General features: G+C 53.0%; 1 protein-coding gene across 2 annotated transcripts in view; it reads right to left on the reverse strand.

Moving 5' to 3' along the window:
* Positions 1-425: 425 nt before the first annotated feature.
* IGDCC4 (immunoglobulin superfamily DCC subclass member 4) overlaps positions 426-18,971 on the reverse strand; it is a 40,534-nt gene continuing 21,988 nt past the window's right edge. The window contains exons 6-20 of one of the 2 annotated variants that reach the window (XM_086710972.1): positions 17,650-17,805; positions 16,432-16,845; positions 15,740-15,904; positions 15,064-15,201; positions 14,013-14,183; positions 12,767-13,006; positions 12,513-12,614; positions 9,885-10,068; positions 8,997-9,124; positions 7,281-7,451; positions 6,891-7,028; positions 5,656-5,761; positions 4,935-5,163; positions 4,004-4,165; positions 426-3,439 (exon numbers count right to left, since the gene is read on the reverse strand). In XM_086710972.1, the coding sequence (XP_086567098.1) occupies positions 3,029-3,439; positions 4,004-4,165; positions 4,935-5,163; positions 5,656-5,761; positions 6,891-7,028; positions 7,281-7,451; positions 8,997-9,124; positions 9,885-10,068; positions 12,513-12,614; positions 12,767-13,006; positions 14,013-14,183; positions 15,064-15,201; positions 15,740-15,904; positions 16,432-16,845; positions 17,650-17,805 (2,915 nt within the window). In that variant the 3' untranslated portion in view covers positions 426-3,028. Of the gene's footprint in view, positions 3,440-4,003; positions 4,166-4,934; positions 5,164-5,655; positions 5,762-6,890; positions 7,029-7,280; positions 7,452-8,996; positions 9,125-9,884; positions 10,069-12,512; positions 12,615-12,766; positions 13,007-14,012; positions 14,187-15,063; positions 15,202-15,739; positions 15,905-16,431; positions 16,846-17,649; positions 17,806-18,971 lie in introns of both variants that reach the window. The other variant, XM_086710971.1, reaches the window with a different exon arrangement.

Raw genomic sequence — 18,971 nt, forward strand, 5'->3', positions numbered from 1 at the left:
GTATGTGGCTGTGTGCCCATGTTTGAGTTAATGGACACCAGGGTGTTCATGACAGTGAGTGTGCATGCGTGGGCACAGTGCCCCTATGTGTGAATATGCAGCCATGAGCAACTCTGGAGACCACAGTTGCACAAAAGAATAGTCGTCGTTAAGCCCAAACCTCTGGAGTTGCTCCTTTACTCCTCTTTTGCACCCAAGAAAGTTAAACAAATGTGCGCCCAGATGGAAAGAGGTCCCCAGAAAGCCTAAAAGAATGCCATCAAAGAAAGCATCTTTCCTAGGTTAAGTGCCTGTTGTGGGAGGAAGATAGTTCAGGTCTTTCCCAGAACCACCTGCTCTGTACCTTCCACAACCAGCATTTCCCCTCCTGGCAGGAAATACATTCTCTAGGGGAGAAAGGCTGAGGAAATTCTAGTCATTCCACGTGTTTGGAAAATAGTTTATTAATTCATTATAGGGACAGATACATGATCAATGCCTTGGCTTAACACTAAAGACTATCATATTTGTAAGGAGGGGAAAATATGCTGGAAAAATAATTAAATAATACAGCATAAACTAAATACAGACAAATAATGAGCAGGTACCGATTACACGTGTCATGCATCAAGAAAAGGAAGGTTTCTAAATGAAACTCAAAAAATGTAAGGCATCGATGGTAGGTGACAAAGGGATTAATACCCTGTAAAAGGCCAATAGACTCTTTTCTAATAAAAATACTGCTACTAAGACACAAACCTAACACTTCCAAATTACCCAGGGCCCAAATCATATATAAGGCTAGTGAGTAATGGCCACTTTCTTATCAAGTGTGAGTTATAGGCAGATACCAGATTTATTACTTATTTGCTTTTGAGAAACAATTTTCCACCCAACCTAATGGGTTATAAATTGTCTTATTTGCAGCTATTTAATTTAAACCAGAGCCTCAGTGCCTGTTAAACAAGAACATGAAAAATGACTATGTGGCGTAATGCTAAGAGCCTACTGTTAAAACAGCCCTTTAATTCAGGGCAGTTTTTTTTTTTCCCCTTTAGGAAAAAAAAAAAAAAAAATCAAACCAGCGAAATAAAACGAAGCTTTTGACCTTCAGAGCAATGATGAAACATATACAGTGGTGTTAGCTACAGCAACGCCGAATGCTACAGAAATAGTACAAGTGACAATTCTGTCCCAAACGAGAGACAAACCAGCATGAATAATCTTTAGTGTTATCATAAGCTGGCTGGAGGAGGGGGAGGGGGCGGGGGAGGAAATGGAGGTGCGCGTGTCAAACGTGAGTGACGCCTGAGTGTAATAAACACAGATGCTGAAAGGGTCTGAGGAAGCTGCAACTCTGCTGAGAGACATTTCACCATTTAAAAAAAAAAAGAAGAAGAAGAAGAAGAAAGAAAAAGAAAGGATAGACTGGTTATTTCCAATTTGGCTCAGAAGCCAGAGTTAACCCTTTATGTGCCAATCAGTTAAAAAGATGCATTTAGGGAGAAAAGTCCCACATTCTATGCTATGAGAGGCTGGGGTGCAAAATCACATTAATGGCTCATCTTCTCTACACAGGAAATAGAAGTCCAGCTTGTCCCTGTGTGACAGGTCACAGAAAATGACTTTAGGATTGACTTTAAAGGAAAAAAATGAAATGAGCCAATTACCCTTGTCCTGTGCAAAGACCTCGCTTCCAGCACCTAGAGGGTGAAATTCCTCTCACCCCCGTCCAGCAGCTCATGTTCCGAGGGCACAGAGTGGGAAGTCGCTGGGCTGTGGTGCCCCCTAATCCCCACTCTCCTTCTCCAGTTTTGGCTGCAGCAGGGAAGGAATGGCCCCAACCCCCTCCATCTAGCAACCCTGCCTCCCTGCCTAGAAGGGAGGGAATCATTTTATCCTGAGCCTCTAGGTCACATTCCCCTTTCTCAGTCTCAGAAATCCCCTTGCGTGAACTTGGATCCATCACCTCCAAGGAGAATCCTCCTGTCTCAATCCCAGGGAGAGAGATAGATGCAAGGGAAACTGGAAGGTCTTCTCCAAACCTGCACCGGGGCCGGCAGTCTGCCTGGGGGGGGGGGGGGGGGGGACATACGGTGGCACAGAGAGAAGAGGGTCAGGAAGATGGCGAGTGAAGTGAATGGCGGACACAGAAGTCACGCTATGGCCTCAAAGCAGACATGAGGTAGTCATGTTGTTAGGGAAGGATGCAGAGATTGAACCCAGGCAGGTGAACCACACAATGCAGTCTGGGAGAGGTGTGAGAGACAGCAGAGACAGACAGACAGGAGACAGATGGACAGCGGAGAGGAAAGGAAAGAGTGTCAGGGAGAAGAAGCAGGGCAGAACTGGGACAGCGGGCTGACAGGAGCACAAGAGTAGTGAAGGGGAAGGGAGGAGAGGAGAGCCCGAGGGAGTGGATCTCCAAAACCAGGCACTTCCCAAATTACAAAATGAAATGCAGAGTTGCTCTGAGGGCAGCCAGAGTCACCCTCTCAATCTGGGCTGGGCGACAGGGGCAAGGGAGACGGGTAGCGATGCAACTGAAATGTTAGGCATTCAGAGCCTACTGCACTCAGCCCAGCCAGACCGGAAAATGGGCCGGGGCTGTCTTTGTCAGACAGGGCATTGCAGACACTCTCAGAGTGTGTAATAAACAGCTAGGTGACAGAGGTGGGCGGGGGGGGGGAGGGGGGGGGAGGGGGGAAGGCCCACTGGGCTGGGGACTGACCACTCTGGGTCACTGTCCTGACCTGGAGGATCAATTAGGCCATAGTGACAACTGCCTAGACCAGAGTTCCTCAGCTCACCAGCCAGCACGTGCACATGAGTACAACACATACAGCCGTGCCTCACAGGTCCCTCACATGTGTCACAGAGTGTGGGGGGAGTGAAAACACCATTTCTTCCTCTCCCCATGGCCAAAGCACCCCAGGAAGCTCCAAACAGCTTGATGATATTCAGGAGCTGCAGGTACACATGTGTATATACTCAGCCACATGTGTCATGACTCACACCAGCCTGCCCCAAACTGCACCCTGTAGGGGAGCTAGGCAGAGGAGGAGACTGGGGCTCTGGGCAGGCTTGGGCTGGTTCCTAGAGGGCAGGGGGCCTTTGGCTGGCAGCTGTTCCCAGGGGTCTCCTCCAGAGCCTCACTAGGTTGGAGGTCTGGGTACGGATAAGAAGCGTTGGCTGCCTCTGGCAGGCAGGTAAGTCTGTCTGGCCCCGTGGTTGCCTGCTCACACCCTCCCAGCTCCCTGTCCAGCCAGTCTACCCCTTGCCCTAGATCCACGACACTCGAAGTGAGGTCAGGAGCCTCCGAAGACAGGGGATCCTCAGGTTCCAGGTCCTGGAGGTGGAGGTCAGGGTTCCCTTTGGATGCACTAAAGTCAGAGTGGACAATGACTTCAGCCTCCACCTGGTTCCTGCAGGCTGGGGGTGGCTTCTTCCTACCATTGCCCTGGTCAGAGCAGAGAACACAAAGACGAGGTAATCATCACTGACAATGATCATCAGAAGAACGACCAACATACTTGGCGTGGAGGAGGACTGACCCACTCCCCCAAGCCCCAGAGTGTGTATCACCTGGGAGCTGGTAAAGGAAGTACAATGATTGTCCTACAAGAGATGATGATCAGGCCGACGCAAAGGCAGAGAAGAATGGAATACTACCCATTTGCCCTTGCCCAGAGTTCAGAAGTACCAGATTTAGTCAGAGCCTCAGTGCATAGGAGGAAGGGCAGAATGCACTGAGGGCAGGCCCACCCTCAGATCCATGGTGATTCTGCCGGGCCCACATAGGTATGGGGAGAGGAGCGACTGTCTTCAACTCAGGTGAAACAGATTCCCGGAAACTGCCTGCCTTCCACCCGCCCACCTTCAGAGGCTCCAGGGGTTCTCTCCTAGCTAGACTTCCATCCCCAGGGAAATTACCCTCAGAGGTCACCAGAAAGCTCACTACTTACTCTTCACAAGCACAGAGCCCCTTCTCTCCTTTCCTGCCCCTCCTTCCCAGGACACTGACCTTTATGGCATCATACACCAGAGCCTGCAGCAACAGTGTCTGCCCAGTTCCAGCAGGGGGCAGCAGGGCCCGGGTCAGAGAAGGCATGGCGCCTGCTTGGGGCAGCTCACAGCCAGCCCAGGAACCTGCCCAGCTTGGCCCACCTGGCTGAGCCCAGGAGATCTGCAAGGGGGGAAAGACACAGGAGCACTGAAGGCTTGAGTGGAAGAGGAGAGCAGAAGAGAGGGAAGTGGATGGAGACTCTTGGCCTTCTTGCTACCTCCCCACTAGGGCTGTGGGGAGGGCCTGAGAGTCTGGGGGTGAATTTGAGGATGGAGAATTCTTCCTGCAGAAAAGCCTAATACCACCTGCTTTGGCAAAGCCTAGAAGTGTCCGAGCCAAGCAGGCTCTCCTTCACCACAGGGGCAGGGAAAGGGGGAAGAAGCACTCATGGGTTTGAGCAGGCTCCTCAGAGAAGGGCAGGATGAGCCACTGCTGCTGGCGTGGAAGGTACCTGCCCTATGTGGGCCTACCTTATCCCGGTCCTGGTCTCACCGGGCCATAGCCAAGCTGACCAGCCTCTTGTCCTGGTCAGGACTGGGAGGAATGGGTCTTAGAGGTTTCTCCAGCTCCCAGCACAAGGAGGGATCTGGGCGTTGTGACCACTCTGAGTCACCGGCAAACAGTCCACAGGAGGCCCTTCCCTTCTTCCAGGAGAACCAGACTGACCTATTCTGCCAGGGATGGAGGCCCATCTGCTTCCCTGCCCTGCCAACCCTTTCAGGGAGGAAGGAGAGAGTGCCTTTTCTTCTACAGCTGGTCCAGGGAAGGGGAGGAGGAGGGTGGAGGAGTTTCTCTCTGGGTACACACATTGTACTCTTGCGCCCCCAGGTGTCCTATTTGGAAATGAGCTGTGGTGTGGGGCTCTGACCTGCCCAGGCTCCAGGCTTACCTTTCTTTTGGAGTGACCCCGGCAGTCTGAAGCACCGCCACCCATAAGGCTGTGCACTTCAGCCCTGTCCTCGATGTCTGAGGGCGGTGGAGACCAGTCCTGGGGACGGGGGTGCACAAGGGACTCCAGTTCATGGGCAGCTGGGGGGCTGGGGGGCCCAAGGCGGGCTCTAGAGTACAGTGCAGGGTTCCCAGCATTGGCCGTAGAGGACAGGCCCGGGAGGGCTTCTCTGGAAGGGAAGATAGGGAATCAGGCACAGTGGTCAAAAAGTGAGGGGTAGAGGCAGGACTGGGATCTAGTTCAGCCTATGTCCTTGGGCAGGTTCCTGCCCATCTCTGGAACTTGGTTTCCCTGTCTGTGTAATGATTAAGAAACTGTTCAAAACAGCTGAAACATTGCAAATGGGACCTTCCCTCCCTTGACTCCAGGTATCTGAAGATTTGGGGTCCCTCCTTCCAAGATGCTGGTACCTACAGAGAGAGTGAGAGAAGGCAGCTCTGCCTATGCCCACCCTTGCTGAGGAGGTAGGCTGGGGGCTCCCCTAAACCCACTCCCCACTCTCATGAGGATATCACCCCCAATCCCTCCATCCTAGAATCCTAATTTTAATGGAGGCGCTGAGGGTTCCTTGGCAAATCGTGGCCATTCTCCCTGCTTTCTCATCTCTGGAGCCCTTCTGGAAATCTCTCCTCTCTGTAGTCAGACTGGCTTCTTCACCCACCTGTGGGGGCTGCGGCGCAGGCCGGCACACATGCAGGCCAGGAGGCAGAGGAGGCCCAGGCAGACACCCACAATGATGCCTGTGACTGAGTGCACGTCCAAGGAGTCTGGTGGTGGAGACAGAGGGGACAGAACAGGTCAAGGCCAGAGGCTCAGGGTTCATAGAGTCTCACCCTTTGGACACTCAAAATATTTTTTTTTTCAAGTATTTTTTTAAGTTTATTTATTTTGAGAGAGGGAGAGAGTGAGTGAGCATGAGTAGGGGAGGGGCAGAGAGAGAGAGGGAGAGAGAGAATCCCAAACAAGTTCCACACTGTCAGCACAGAGCCCGATGTAGGGCTTGATCTCACGAACTGTGAGATCATGACCTGAGCCAAAATCAAGAGTCAGATACTTAACTGGATGAGCCACCCAGGTGCCCCCTGACACTCAGAATGCAAGAAGGGGTCCACCACTGCCTCTCTGACTATCCTCCCCATTGGAAATCTGAAGTTGTGGTCCCTGTTTGTCAACTTGGCCTTTCAGTGAAACACAACTGGGACTGGTTTCGTGGGTATGCTACAAGGGTGGTCTCACGGGGCTCACACTTGGAAGGGCTCCGTGCTTGGTTTAATGCTCTGCTGTCACCATCTTGAAATTCTATTTTTTTTTAAATAATATTTGAGAGAGAGAGGCACAGAGTGCAAGTGGGGGAAGGAGAGAGAGGGAGATACAGAATCCGAAACAGACTCCAGGCTCTGAGCTGTCAGCATAGAGCCTGATGCAGGGCTCGAACTCACGAATGGTGAGATCATGACCTGAGCTGAAGTCAGATGCTTAACCAACTGAGCCACCCAGGTGCCCCGAAATTCTAATTTTTAAAGAAAGGCCCCACATTTTCGTTTCACACTTGGCCCTGCAAATTATATAGCCAGTTCTGTTGCCCACTCCCACTCCATAAGGCTTGTCATGTCTCCAAACCAATCCTCCAAAGCAATTTCCCAAAGAACAAAGCCAGTCTCCCACAAGTCTGACCTCTCGACTGAATCACCACTGAACTACACCCAATTTCCCCTTCAAATTTGTCCTCTCTGCACCAAACTACGAGGCCAGCTGTCCAAAACGATGAAATGGTAGTTGTGCCTGGGAACAGGGCCTTGGAAGAGATAACTTTAGGATTAGAGGTCAACTTGAGGGGCCTCAGAAGAACTTAGGCTGTCCCAGGATGGACCCACTTTTCCCTCCCTGCCCTCATACCTGAGAGCTTCTCCTGGAGAGTGATCACATCCTGCAGACCAGAGAAGGGCCCAGGCCCCACCTCTGTGCGTGCCCCCATCTTGAAGAAGTACCTCGTGTCACTCTCAAGGCCGTGTACCTCAGCACTGAAGATGTTTCCTGGGGGCAGGGGGAAGCAGGGAGAGCAGGGTTGGGGGGCTGGGTGGGGATGGGATGCAGAGATAGCCTGGGAAGCAGGACTCGGAAGGTATGCTCTCCCACTCAGGCACTAGCTTCTGCCTCTTCCTTCTAGAAACCCCTGGGACAAACCTCAGCCACACTGTCACCACTAACCCAGCCACTGGAGAGGTTGGGAAAGGGAGAGAGAGTGTGGAAGCTCTTGCTCAGATGCCCTGGTGTGGGAGCCCTCACCCTCCGTGGTGAGCAGGGTCCACTGGTGCTCGGGCTGGGTGTGGTTGTTGCTGTATAGAATCAGATATTCCACGATCTCGCCATTGGGCTCCGTCGGGGGACACCAGTGCAGCCGAACGGTGGATGGCGTCAGGGGGCTCAGGCGCAGGTCGGATGGGGGCGTTGAGGGCCCTGGGGTGCAGGGGAAGAGATGAGGAGAGGCACAGTCACTGAGAGCCCCAGCTCTGGGGGCAGCTGGGAGATGGGGCATGAGGACATGGCCTCCCTTTCTCCTCCTTCACTGGACAAACCACAAACCACAAACCAAAATGAGATCTGATCTCTAACTGGGGAGTTTCTGGAAAACAGCTGGCAAGGTTTCACTATTTCTCCCCTCCCAGAAACTCTCCAAGTCTTCAAGTAAAATTCATTGATGCCCTATGTAGCCTTTGTCTATGTCTGCCCCTGACACAGATCCTAAGGGTCATGGGAAGCCCAGTGTGAGAAGTACAACCTTGGAAGTCTTTGTGTTCTGTTTTTAGAGAAGAAGCTGATCCCGGGGGATGGGGGTGAATGAGGAAGGGTGAGAAGTAGGGACACAGGTGACTAATGAGTTGGAAAGGGTCAGATATTTGGGGTTTCAGGTCTTCAAGGCCTGGCAGAGGATGAGATGGGGACCCAAGGCTCTAAGGTGTAAGACAGCCACAGCATTACCGGCCGTCAGAACCCTCTTTGACTCTCAGCTCTAGTCTCCCACCCCTCCATCTGCAAAAGGAGAAAACATCCCCTGTCTGTAGCACAGCCAGTTGTGCTGGGGAGCCAATGTCATAAAGTCTCCTCTGAGAAAACAATGGGGCCCCCTCAACTTCCTATGCAGTTTAAGACCACAATAACTGAAGTCATAAGTAGGTGAGAAACAATTTGTAAGGAGTGCTTTTAAAGAACAAATCCATGAGTGCAGAGCTCTCACCCCCACCCCCCAAACGTCTTCCTATATCAGATCCTGGGACAAAGGTCTTCTGTCTATGGGAAGGTAAACAGTTTTAGGGCTGATAGAACTGAAGAGCCTCTGCTATGAGAACAAAAACCCATTTGTCTTGGAATGCCATTTCTAGAGGTTACACAGTCACAGACTTGGACAGTGAGTGGCCCCATCCTTTCTTGTTACAGATGGGGAAACAGAGGCCCAATGGGGAAGGGATCTGCCCAAGGTTTCCTGTGTGCCAGGGGCAGGATAGGGACCCAAATGTAGAATCCACGACGCCTCCCTGACCTGGCCCCTCTTCACCAACTCAGTGAGGTCTTGGCAGTCCCATAAAAGAAGCCACTCCTCTAAATCTTATTATGTTTATGCCTAAAGCACAGGACTGGCCTACACAAATGCAAAGTCAATGATAGACAGAAATGGGGCTCTGAGGGACGTATCAAAAAAGAAGGCCCGGGGTGCCTGGGTGGCTCAGTAGGTTGGGCGTCTGACTTTGGCTCAGGTCATGATCTCACAGCTTGTGAGTTCGGGCCCCACGTTGGGCTCTGTGCTGACAGCTCAGAGCCTGGAGCCTGCTTCGGATTCTGTGTCTCCCTCTCTCTCTCTCTCTCTCTCTCTGCTCCTCCCCAACTTGTGCTCTATCAAAAATAAATAAATGTAAAAAAAAATAAAAAAAAAAAAAAAAAAAAGAAGGCCGTTGGGCAAGAAGGATTGCTTGTAAAAGATGGACTGCTGGCAAGGGGGCCACTCACGGTCAGGCAGGGTGGAGCGCTCCACCACGGAGCCGAAAGGCCCGTCCATGTCCACTCCGTGGGACTGTACTGCAAACTCATATTTGGTGAACGGCTTCAGCCCACCAATGAGGATGTCTTCTCCAGAACTGTTGAGGCAAGAAATGTGACTGGTGCTTCAGGCACCCCCTCCTAGCAGGGCAGGCCCCTCCAAATCCACTCCCCCAGTCCAGCCCAGCCCGGCTCAGGCCCCGCCCTGGGCAGGGAATCTACTCTCTGGCACGGGGCCGCTGACACCACCCAGGGGCCCTATAGAGAGGTCTGGATGTACGCTACTCCCAAGGTATTCTGTCCAATCTCTGAACTAGGCGTCCTGCTCCAGGAAACCTGCCTGGATTAATCCAAGTCATTGAGCACCCAAGGAACCATCTCTGATGCATCTTTTCCTTGACTTAATTGTCCTTTAGTTGCAGCTGTACATAACTATCGTGTTTTTCTACTTTAGCCTATTTTATTTGCTTTGTAGTGTTTTCTATTATATTTTTATGCAATTTTTCCTCTGCCAAACCAACAGCTCCTCACGGCAATGGCTGTGCCTTCCAATCTGACTGGGGGCCCTCTCAGCACAGCATCTGGGCTCTCTCCTCCCCATCATGTCAGGAGGCCTCTGAGGTCGAAGAAATGGGTCTGTCCTGCATCACATTCTCTGGGGTTGAGTATGAGGTTCTGTGTGAGGGGATGGGATAACAGGACTCCCCTTTTCCACCTGTCACCATCAGGGCATCAGACCCTCAGTGTGCCACAGTGCAACATGCGAGCCATGAAAGGTTCCTGAATCCCTGGGCCCCCCCCCCCCCATCACCAGCTGCTGCCTTCCTCCCCCCTCACAGCATTAGCTGGCTTCCCTACCTGGTATAATAGGTGACCAGGGAGGCATTCCTGAGCCCCCAGGGGCTGAAGCGCACAGTATAGTTTACAATCTTGACCGTGGTGAAGTCTGGCTTTTTCCACCGAAGCCAAATGGATGTGGAGCTGTTTGATTCCGCATGGACGTGGGCGGGGGGCAAGGGTGGTCCCCTCTGGATGGGCAAGTCTGGAAGGTGAAAACAGAGTGTGGGGAAAGGAGGGAGGATACTCATCCCGAAATATGGGCAGTGGCTTGAAGTTCCCAAGGCACTTATTTTCACCCTCTCTCCTCCGATCCTGAGAGTTGAGTAGCATCATTCCCACTTCACAGATGAGGAAACTGAGGCTCCCAAGAATTTAAGTGATTTTGGCCAAGGTCATATAAATAGCAAACTGTATATAGAGAGGCAACAAATCATGGCAATTAAAAGCAGATTTTAGAGCCAGGTTACCCTGGTTCCAATTCTAGCTCTGCCATGTACTAGCTGTGTGACCTGGGAGAAGTTACTTAATCTCTCTCTGCCTCCAGTCCTTATTCTGTCAGTGGAGCTGATAATATACTTACCTCATAGTATTGTTATGAGGACTAAATCAGTTACTATTTGTTAAGTACACAGAAAAGCATCTTGCAGGGGCGCCTGGGTGGTTCAGTCGGTTGAGCGTCCGACTTTGGCTCAGGTTATGATCTCGCGGTCCGTGAGTTTGAGCCCCGCATCAGGCTCTGTGCTGACAGCTCAGAGCCTGGAGCCTGCTTCAGATTCTGTCTCCTTCCCTCTCTGCCCCTCCCACACTTGTGCTCTGTCTCCGTCTCTCAAAAAGAAATAAATGTAAAAAAAAAAGTTTTTTTAATAAATAAAAAAAAGCATCTTGCATATTGTTATGAACTGAATGTTTGCGCCTCCTGCCAGATTCCTATGTTGACATTTGAACACATGGTGGTGCCCTCATGAATGGGATTATTTCCTATCTTTGTCCATCCAGGCTGCTATAACAAAGTACCATAGACTGGGTGGCTTATAAACAAAAGAAATTTATTTCCCACAGTTATGGAAGCTGGAGTCTAAGATCAGGATGCCAGCATGCTCAAGGTCTAGTAAGAGCCCATTTGTGGGCTAAAGACTGCCGACTTCTCCTTGTATGATATTATGGAGGACAGCAGAGAGAGGAAGTGAGCTCTCTTGTGACATTTATAAGGGCATCAATCCTATTCATAAGGGCCCCACCCTCACGACCTCATCTAATCCTATTTACCTCCTAGTACATCATATTGGAGGGTAGAGTTTCAATGTATGAATTGTGGGGATGGAGGGGGAGACACAGACTTTCAGCACATAACTGCCCTTGTAGAAGAACCCCCCAGAGAGCCCTCCAGCCCCCTTTCTGCCATGTGAGGATACAGTGAGAAGATGGCCTATGGTCTGTAAGCCAGAAAGTGGACTCTCACTAGACACTGACTCTACTGGCACCTTGACCTTGGACTTCCTCCAGAACTGTGAAAAATAAATGGTTGTTTAAGCCACTCGGTCTGGGGTATTTTTATTATAGCAGCCATATAGTGAGTACTATAGGATGATGTGTTCATTACATAAGTATAAAATAAAATAAACTCCATGACAGCAGGTACCTTATCTGTATTGTTCATCACTAAATTTCCAGAACAGGGCAGTAGACACTTAGTAAAATATTTGCTGAATGAACAAACTGGAATTAGAACTCAGGTCTCCTGGCTCCTGGTTGAGGGCTCCTTTGACAAAACCGCATGGTTAAAAATCAGCCTGGGAAGTTAGGGGTGAGGGGATCCATGATGGGCACCCAAGGTGGCCCATACAAAGCCAGTAGGCAGTGTACTACAGTGGAAAGACTCGTTGGGCAGCCAAGAGTCCTGGTTCTAGTCTAGGCTCTGTGCAACCTTGGGTAAAGTCCCTTTACCTCTCTGAGTCTCACTTTCCTGATGGGCCACATAAGGACACTCTCTCTGCCTAGAGTGGAGGGATAATCTGATAGGCAGTGTGATGTAGGTGGATGTATTTTAAAACATGTTTAGGGGCACCTGGGTGGCGCAGTCGGTTAAGTGTCCGACTTCAGCCAGGTCACGATCTCGCGGTCCGTGAGTTCAAGCCCCGCGTTGGGCTCTGATCGCGGTCCGTGAGTTCGAGCCCCGCGTCGGGCTCTGGGCTGATGGCTCAGAGCCTGGAGCCTGTTTCCGATTCTGTGTCTCCCTCTCTCTCTGCCCCTCGCCCGTTCATGCTCTGTCTCTCTCTGTCCCAAAAATAAATAAACGTTGAAAAAAAAATTAAAAAAAAAAAACAACACACGTTTAAAGGTCAAACAGGGTCAGGAGTCACCGATTAACCATAGGGTTTCTCTCTGTCCAAACCTTCCAAATTAGCACTGCTCGTGGGTAATAAAAATACGGCAGCAGTCCTGAAAGTGCACCAACTGAAGCTTCTGTCTGCGACAGAGGCTGTCTGGGGCTAGAAGAGGACCTCTGAGCCTAAGAGCATGGGTCTGGGGGTAGCTGAGGCTACCGGATGGCCTGACCACCAAGGCTGGCCCAGAGGGAAGGGAAAGGAAGAAGCACACAGACCCTTCAACAGAGCCCTCCTCCCTCTTCTTCCCCAGCCCCCTCACCTGGCGTGGGAGCTTTTTCTGTCTTGCCCTTCCACACCGCTGCGTAGCCGTCCTCATGTTTGTTGAATGCCACAAGCTTCACCTCGTACAGCCGGCCAGGGGCTGGGGAAGGTCATGGGGGTCACTGGCTAGAGGGACCTCTGAGGCCACTCTTTCATCCCCAGATAGCACTCCATTCCCAACTCCCATGCCCAGCTTGCCCTGTTCCCAACCAAGGCTATGCCCATCTCCCTCCCTCCCCCAGCCCTCCTCACCTAGCTGGGTCAGCTCATACTGCTTCACTTTCTTCTTGAGCCGGACAGGCCCCACATCCCAAGCCTGGTCTCCGCGGCCCCCTGGGGGACTCTCACCATTGGCCTCCTCCTCCTCGGCTCCCACCTCCCGCCAGTACAGTTTGTAGCCAGAGATCTGGGCAGGGTGAGGGGGAGGCTGCCACGACACGACCAGGGACTCCATTCTTGCCCGCACCTTCAACTCTGCAGGGGCAAAAGGGACTGGGGGCAAAGGAGCAGGATGGGAAGAAGGGGTGAGAGAATGGAAGTGAGGAGAAGGAGGCCAGAGGTGGGAGAGGGGGACAGGTAGGAGGAAGCCAAAAGCAGGAAGCCAGCACTGAGTGAGAGCCTTGCCAGCCTCCTTGCAGTGAATGGACACTCAGCCACCACTCCTTGTGCCAGGCCTGAGCTCAGTCTGGAGGTGAACTCCCTATTCTACACACCCAGAGTGCTGAGAATGTAGGCGTGTCTCCTGAGCGCTTGCAAAGAGGTCAGCGAGGAGCACCTCTGGGGCGGTGCTGATAGTACCTGGCACAGCGTAGGGCTCCATAATTCTTCTGAAGGAATGCATGCGTGGATACTGACAGGCAAGGGGGTCGCAGGGGTTGCTGGGATTGGAAAGGAGGGAAGGAGCCATTGGTGTGGGGAGCCGACGTGGAGCCTAAGAGTGGGGCTTTATTATGTGTCAGACACTGTTCTAAGCCCTTTGTACATGTGTTTTATTCTCACAACCCTACAAAATAACAAAAATACTACTGTCTCCATTTTACAGATAAGAAAACTGAGAAGTTAAGCGACTTGCCCAAGGTCACACAGAGAGCATATGTGCCAGGTTCTGTCTGCACTTAATCACTGTATTATTGGGCCTCTTGACAAAACCAACAATCACGATCAGTGAAAAGCAACTAGTATTTAACAAGCTCTTATTACGTGCTGAACACTGGTTCACAATGCATTATTAAACCCTATGCCACCTTTGGCAATAAATGAAGCCTCAGAGTTGTGAATGGTTTGTCCAAGATCACGCAGGTAGAAGGGACACTGTAGCCCAGGCGTGTCTGTAAAGGCCAGCCCTTCGCCTCTACACCTGGCCTCCCTTACCCCTCAAGCAGGGGGAGCCATGGAAGGTCTCTGAAGGAGAGGGTGTTTGGGCCTGAGTTCTAAGGGCACACATACACTCCAGTCACACACACACACACGGTCCTTCCTCTCCCCTCAGACCCCCTACCGTGGCTCTGGTTGTGCATACTGGGCGTCCTGTGCTGCATCCACTGGGAGGGCGTCCCATAGCCAGCCCCTGTGCCAGCCGAAATCCGTACTCGATACACTTTGTTGGGCTGAAGCGAACTCAGCGTAAACTGTGTTTCATTCCCAGGCACCTCGGTGGAGAAAACCTGATCTGCTGGGACAGGAAACATGGCTACTGGGTGGCCACCTAAAGACCAGGACCCCTAAACTCCCCTATACCAACTATTCCACCCCAGATCGTGGTTTCTCGGCGCCCATGGGAGCCTGAGGCCCTCTCAGCACTGACCCCTCAGTCATGGCTCCAGAGCTGACTCCTGGGCCTCCAGCCTGGGCTGACACAGGCCATCAGCCTCAGCTCAGAGTGAAGAGAACCACAGCATGCACTCCGCACTTCCCCGTGAACTGTCTGTGACCATCCCTTCATACACACTCTAGGACGCAGGCACAAGGGGTTGTCTCTGAAGGCCATCAGGTACCGCCTGCCTTCTGGAGCTCTGATGACCACCCCAAGCCCCCTTCCTCATGCTTCCCTCCTTTCTCACTCTCACCCCGCCCCCCCCGCCCAGCCACCTGCCTTCTCCTAACTCTTTATCCCTTTCACACCCTCTCCCCTAGATCATCTACATCTGCCCTAACATGCCGTCCCCAATGCTCTGTTTCCCCAATCCCACAAGCACACCCTCCACCTCCTGTTCTCTCATCTGCTTTTTGAGCTGGAAGGGACCCCAGGGATTATCTAGGCTACCTGCCTCATTTCACAGATGAGGAAACCGAGGCAGGGACATAACCGCATTACCCACTATAGCTGTAGAGGAGGTGGGGCTAGAACCCAGGCCTCTGTCTTGAGCTTTGCCTCTTTACCTTTCCCTACACCTAGCCCACACTCCTCTTGTCCAAGTTCATTATTTCCCTACTCTACCTCTCTGCTTAATTTCCTCAGACTCTCCCCACATCTACTTGGGTCCTCAGCTGCTCTGGCCAGCCCTTCACATCAATAATTCCCAGGCAGGTGGAGCCCTGCCCCCACTTACCTTCCTTTCCCAAACCGTACTCTATCTTGTACTTCACCACCTGCCCATTGCTCAGGCTGGGAGGCAGGGGCAGCCACGCCACCCTGATGTCCAAGGGGTTGGGGCTGGACAGGGAGAGCTGGGGTGCTGCACTGGGGACTGAGACAGAAGAACATCAGCGTGAGCTCTGCTCCACCGACGTGGAAGGTGAGGCCCAGGAGCGATCAGAGACTTGCCCAGGTCACACAGCAAGTCAGAAGTAGGCCCGGGATCTGAGGGAGGAAAGGGAGCCTCTCAGGGGAGCCCCAAACTGGAGATGAGGGGACATCCTTCCCACCCTAAAGCCAGAAAAAGGTTTGGGGCACAATCTTCCACATCCAATGGTTCCATGTCACTGGCCCCTGCCTGACTGGATGGTACATGGATATTGAGAAGGGCCATATGACAGAGGGAATCAAGACCCGTCCTCAAGTCCCAGCTGTACTACTGACCTTGGGCAAGTCACTCTCATTTTCTGGGCCTCAGTTTCCTAAACTGTAAATTGGGAAGAACCACTACCCACCCCCTTACAGGGCACAAAAGATGACATGAGGCAGGTAAAAGTCCCTTGGCAAACACTAGTAAAGAGAAGCCAAACTACCATCCCCAGGGAATTCTCTGGAACCCAAGGGGCCCACTGCAGGTTTAGAGGCCCTACCATCATCCAGTGTGTGGACCAGTGCTGGGGTAGAGGTGCGGCTGGCCCCCAGCTGGGAGTAGGCCACCACGTAGAACTCATAATCGGTGTTGGGTTCCAGGTCTCGAACCTGCAGCTCTGTGGTGTCATTGTTCACTGCAAACTGGTATTCCACATTGTCCATGCCTGGGGCAGTGACATAGGGACAAAGAGACTGTCACAAGGCCACCCCCAGAGGCCTACCCCCAGCTGGAGGTTATCTAGGGATCCTTCACATTGCCCCAGTCTCTGGAATAGTCTGTAACTAAATCATCAGATCATCTGAGCCCCCGAGTATAGACTTCCCTGGCTTCTAGTCCCACTGTATTAATTCCTCTGCTGGCTAGGAAGTTCTTTCTGTTGTCTAATTGAAGTGACTCCTGCTGCAGCTATAATAAACTGGCTCCAGGAGTGCCAAGGCATTTTTCTCTGGGAGGAAAAGCATCCTCTTCCTCCTCTATCATAACAGGCTGTGGCTGAGGGGGAAATGTGCTGCACACTTTGACCTTTCCAGCACATCGAAGAGTACTGCCTAGCCCATACCTATGCGGGTCTGTTCCGCGGGCTCCCACCCCATCCCACCCTATCCCCAAAGGTACCCACACGGCAACCCATCCGTCTTCTAACCTGTGCCCCCCTCAGGGCGCCCCCACGCGGGTCCCCAGCAGACTTACCGCGTGCCTTCTGGTAGTGGAGGGAGAAGCCGATGATCTGCTCGCTGTGCAGCTCGGGCCGCTCCCAGGCCACGAGCACGGTGGAGCTGCTCAGCGGCGTGGCCGTGACCCGCGTGGGGGCGCTGGGCAGCCCCTCGCGCACCACGACGGCCAGGGGCGCGGCGGCGCACGCGGTGCCCGCGCTGTTCTCCGCCACGCACTGGTAGTAGCCGGCGTCCTGCAGGCCGATCTGCGTGATGACCAGGCTGCCGCCGCCGCTCTGCACCTTGACGCGCCCGTTGGGCCGCAGCGGCGCCCCGTCGTGCAGCCAGCGCAGCGCGGGCCTGGGCTCCCCGGCCGCTCGACACACGAAGCGCGCCGTGCTCGCCCGCGTCCGCGACAGCGCCTCGGGCGCCTGCGAGATGGCAGGGGCCGCTGGGGGCGGGGAGGGGGACGCTGACCGCGCGCTCCGGCCGTCAGGGGTCCTGCCGCCTCTCTGCATACCCCGGCCGGCTGCCGCGCGCCCTCCGCTCGCTCCAGCCTCTCCCTGAGTCACCCCGCCCCCAAATACTCGCATGTGGCGCCGCCCTACCCCTGCTCCTCCCGCGTTTACCCCAGCCCCACGCCGCCAGCCTACTCCTCCTCGCTCCCAGTTGTCCCCGGGCCTCCCGAGCCTCCCCTAAGTACCCTAGCTCCTCCTGGGCCTCACCCCTCTCCCTCAGGTACCGTAACCTCTTCCCCTCCTTCCACTGTCTCCCACACCGGGGAGACTCCCCCCCTCGCCACAGTTATCCCAGCCCGGAGCAACTCCGTCCCCCAGTTTTTCGTGCCACCCAGACGACCCCACCGTCTCCCCTAACCCTCAGTCCTACCCCTCCCCCCATTACCTAGGTCCCGCTCAGACCACCCGTCGCCACCCCCCCAATCACTCAAGTCATGCCCTAACCACCCCTCTCCTTCTCTCCCTGCCTCAACTTCCCCCACCCCTTCCTCCTATCGTTTCCCGCTCTTCCCCTCCTCCGGCTGTCCCCTGCACTACCCACCCTAACGAAGGGTCCCTCCCCTGAGCGCCGTCCCCCTAGCTCCAGCCCTTTTCCATCTTCCAGGGTCGCCCCTCAGTCCTTCTAACACACCCGTTTGCCCATCCCCCCTCCCCATCTTCCCTTCCCCACTCCTAGCTGACCCGGCCCAATCCGGTCCCCCTGAGCCCCTACTAGCGGGTCCTCCACCCCGCCTCACCCAGCACGCGGAGCTCGGCGGCGGCCGTGGCGAAGTCGCGCGTGCGGGGCTTGTTAGCGCGGCAGACGTAGACGCCCGAGTGTCGGGGCTGCGCGCTGCTGATTAGCAAGTTGGTGCGGCCCAGGACGATGACATCCGTGGAGATGGGCTTCCCGTCTGGGGGAGGAGAGGAAGAGCGGTGGAGGGGGGCACCGAGGACTGGCCCTCCATCTACTCCTTGCATCCGGGGGCCCCTCGACACGGGACTAAGAGAACACAGCAGTCCCTTATTGGAATTTCAGTTCCTCCCCTTGCTAGACAAGTGACCCTCTGTGAACCCTAGTGTCTCTGTCTGTAAAATGGGGAGACAGATAGCCCCTAGCTGGAAGGGCTGCTCTGGGGGTGAAACAAATAAGGTTTGTGAGAAGGCCTGGCACAATGCAGGCACCTAACAGGTGCTCAGTAAACTAGTCACTGATTACCGTTACCATTATTATTAAATTCATTTCTCTCAAGAACTCACTCCTCCTGTATGGTGTTGTCCCAATATTATGATGAAGATACGGCTGGAAAGATCTGACCAAAGCCAAAGATTTGAACATACAGAAGACTTTTATCTTGATATGAAATGAGAACCATTTTAAAAGCCTATGCTTTAGGGGAATCTGGGTGACTCAGATCCCCCCCCCCCCCCCCTTAAGCTACCCACTCTTGGTTTTGGCTCAGGTCATGATCTCTCCAGTTCCTGAGTTCAAGCCCCATATTGGGCTCTGTGTGCTGACAGACAGTGCAAAGAGTCTGCTTGGAATTCTCTCTCTCTCTCTCTCTCTCTCTCTCTCTCTCTCTCTGCATGCCCACCCTCAAATAAATAAACTTAAAAAAAAAAAAAAAAAAGAAGCCTGTGCTTTATGAACATGAACAGAAAATCTGGAGAAAAAGTGCAAATGACCAAGCAATACAAAAAAGTGTTCAGCTTTACATAATCAAAGAAATGCACATCAAAACACAGATGTTAATTTTCACCTATCAAATTAGGAAAGTTAAAAAAAAATTTAATGTTTATTTATTTATTTATTTATTTTTTGAGAGAGAGAGAGAGAAACAGAGCATGAGCAGGGGAGTGGCAGAGGGAGAAGGAGACAGAATCTGAAGCAGGCTCCAGGCTCTGAGCTGTCAGCACAAAGCCCCACAAAGGGCTCAAACTCATGGACTGTGAAATCATGACCTGAACCGAACACGTGAGCCAAAGTCGGATGCTTAACCAAATGGGCCACCCAGGTGCCCCAAATTAGGAAAGGTTTTTTAAAAGGTAAGCTGCAATGCCAGAGAAAGGGTAAATGCTA

Source organism: Puma concolor, chromosome B3 (assembly GCF_028749965.1).
Source record: "Puma concolor isolate L17-30 chromosome B3, mPumCon1.1.hap2, whole genome shotgun sequence".
In the NCBI taxonomy this organism is placed as follows: Eukaryota; Metazoa; Chordata; class Mammalia; order Carnivora; family Felidae; genus Puma; species Puma concolor.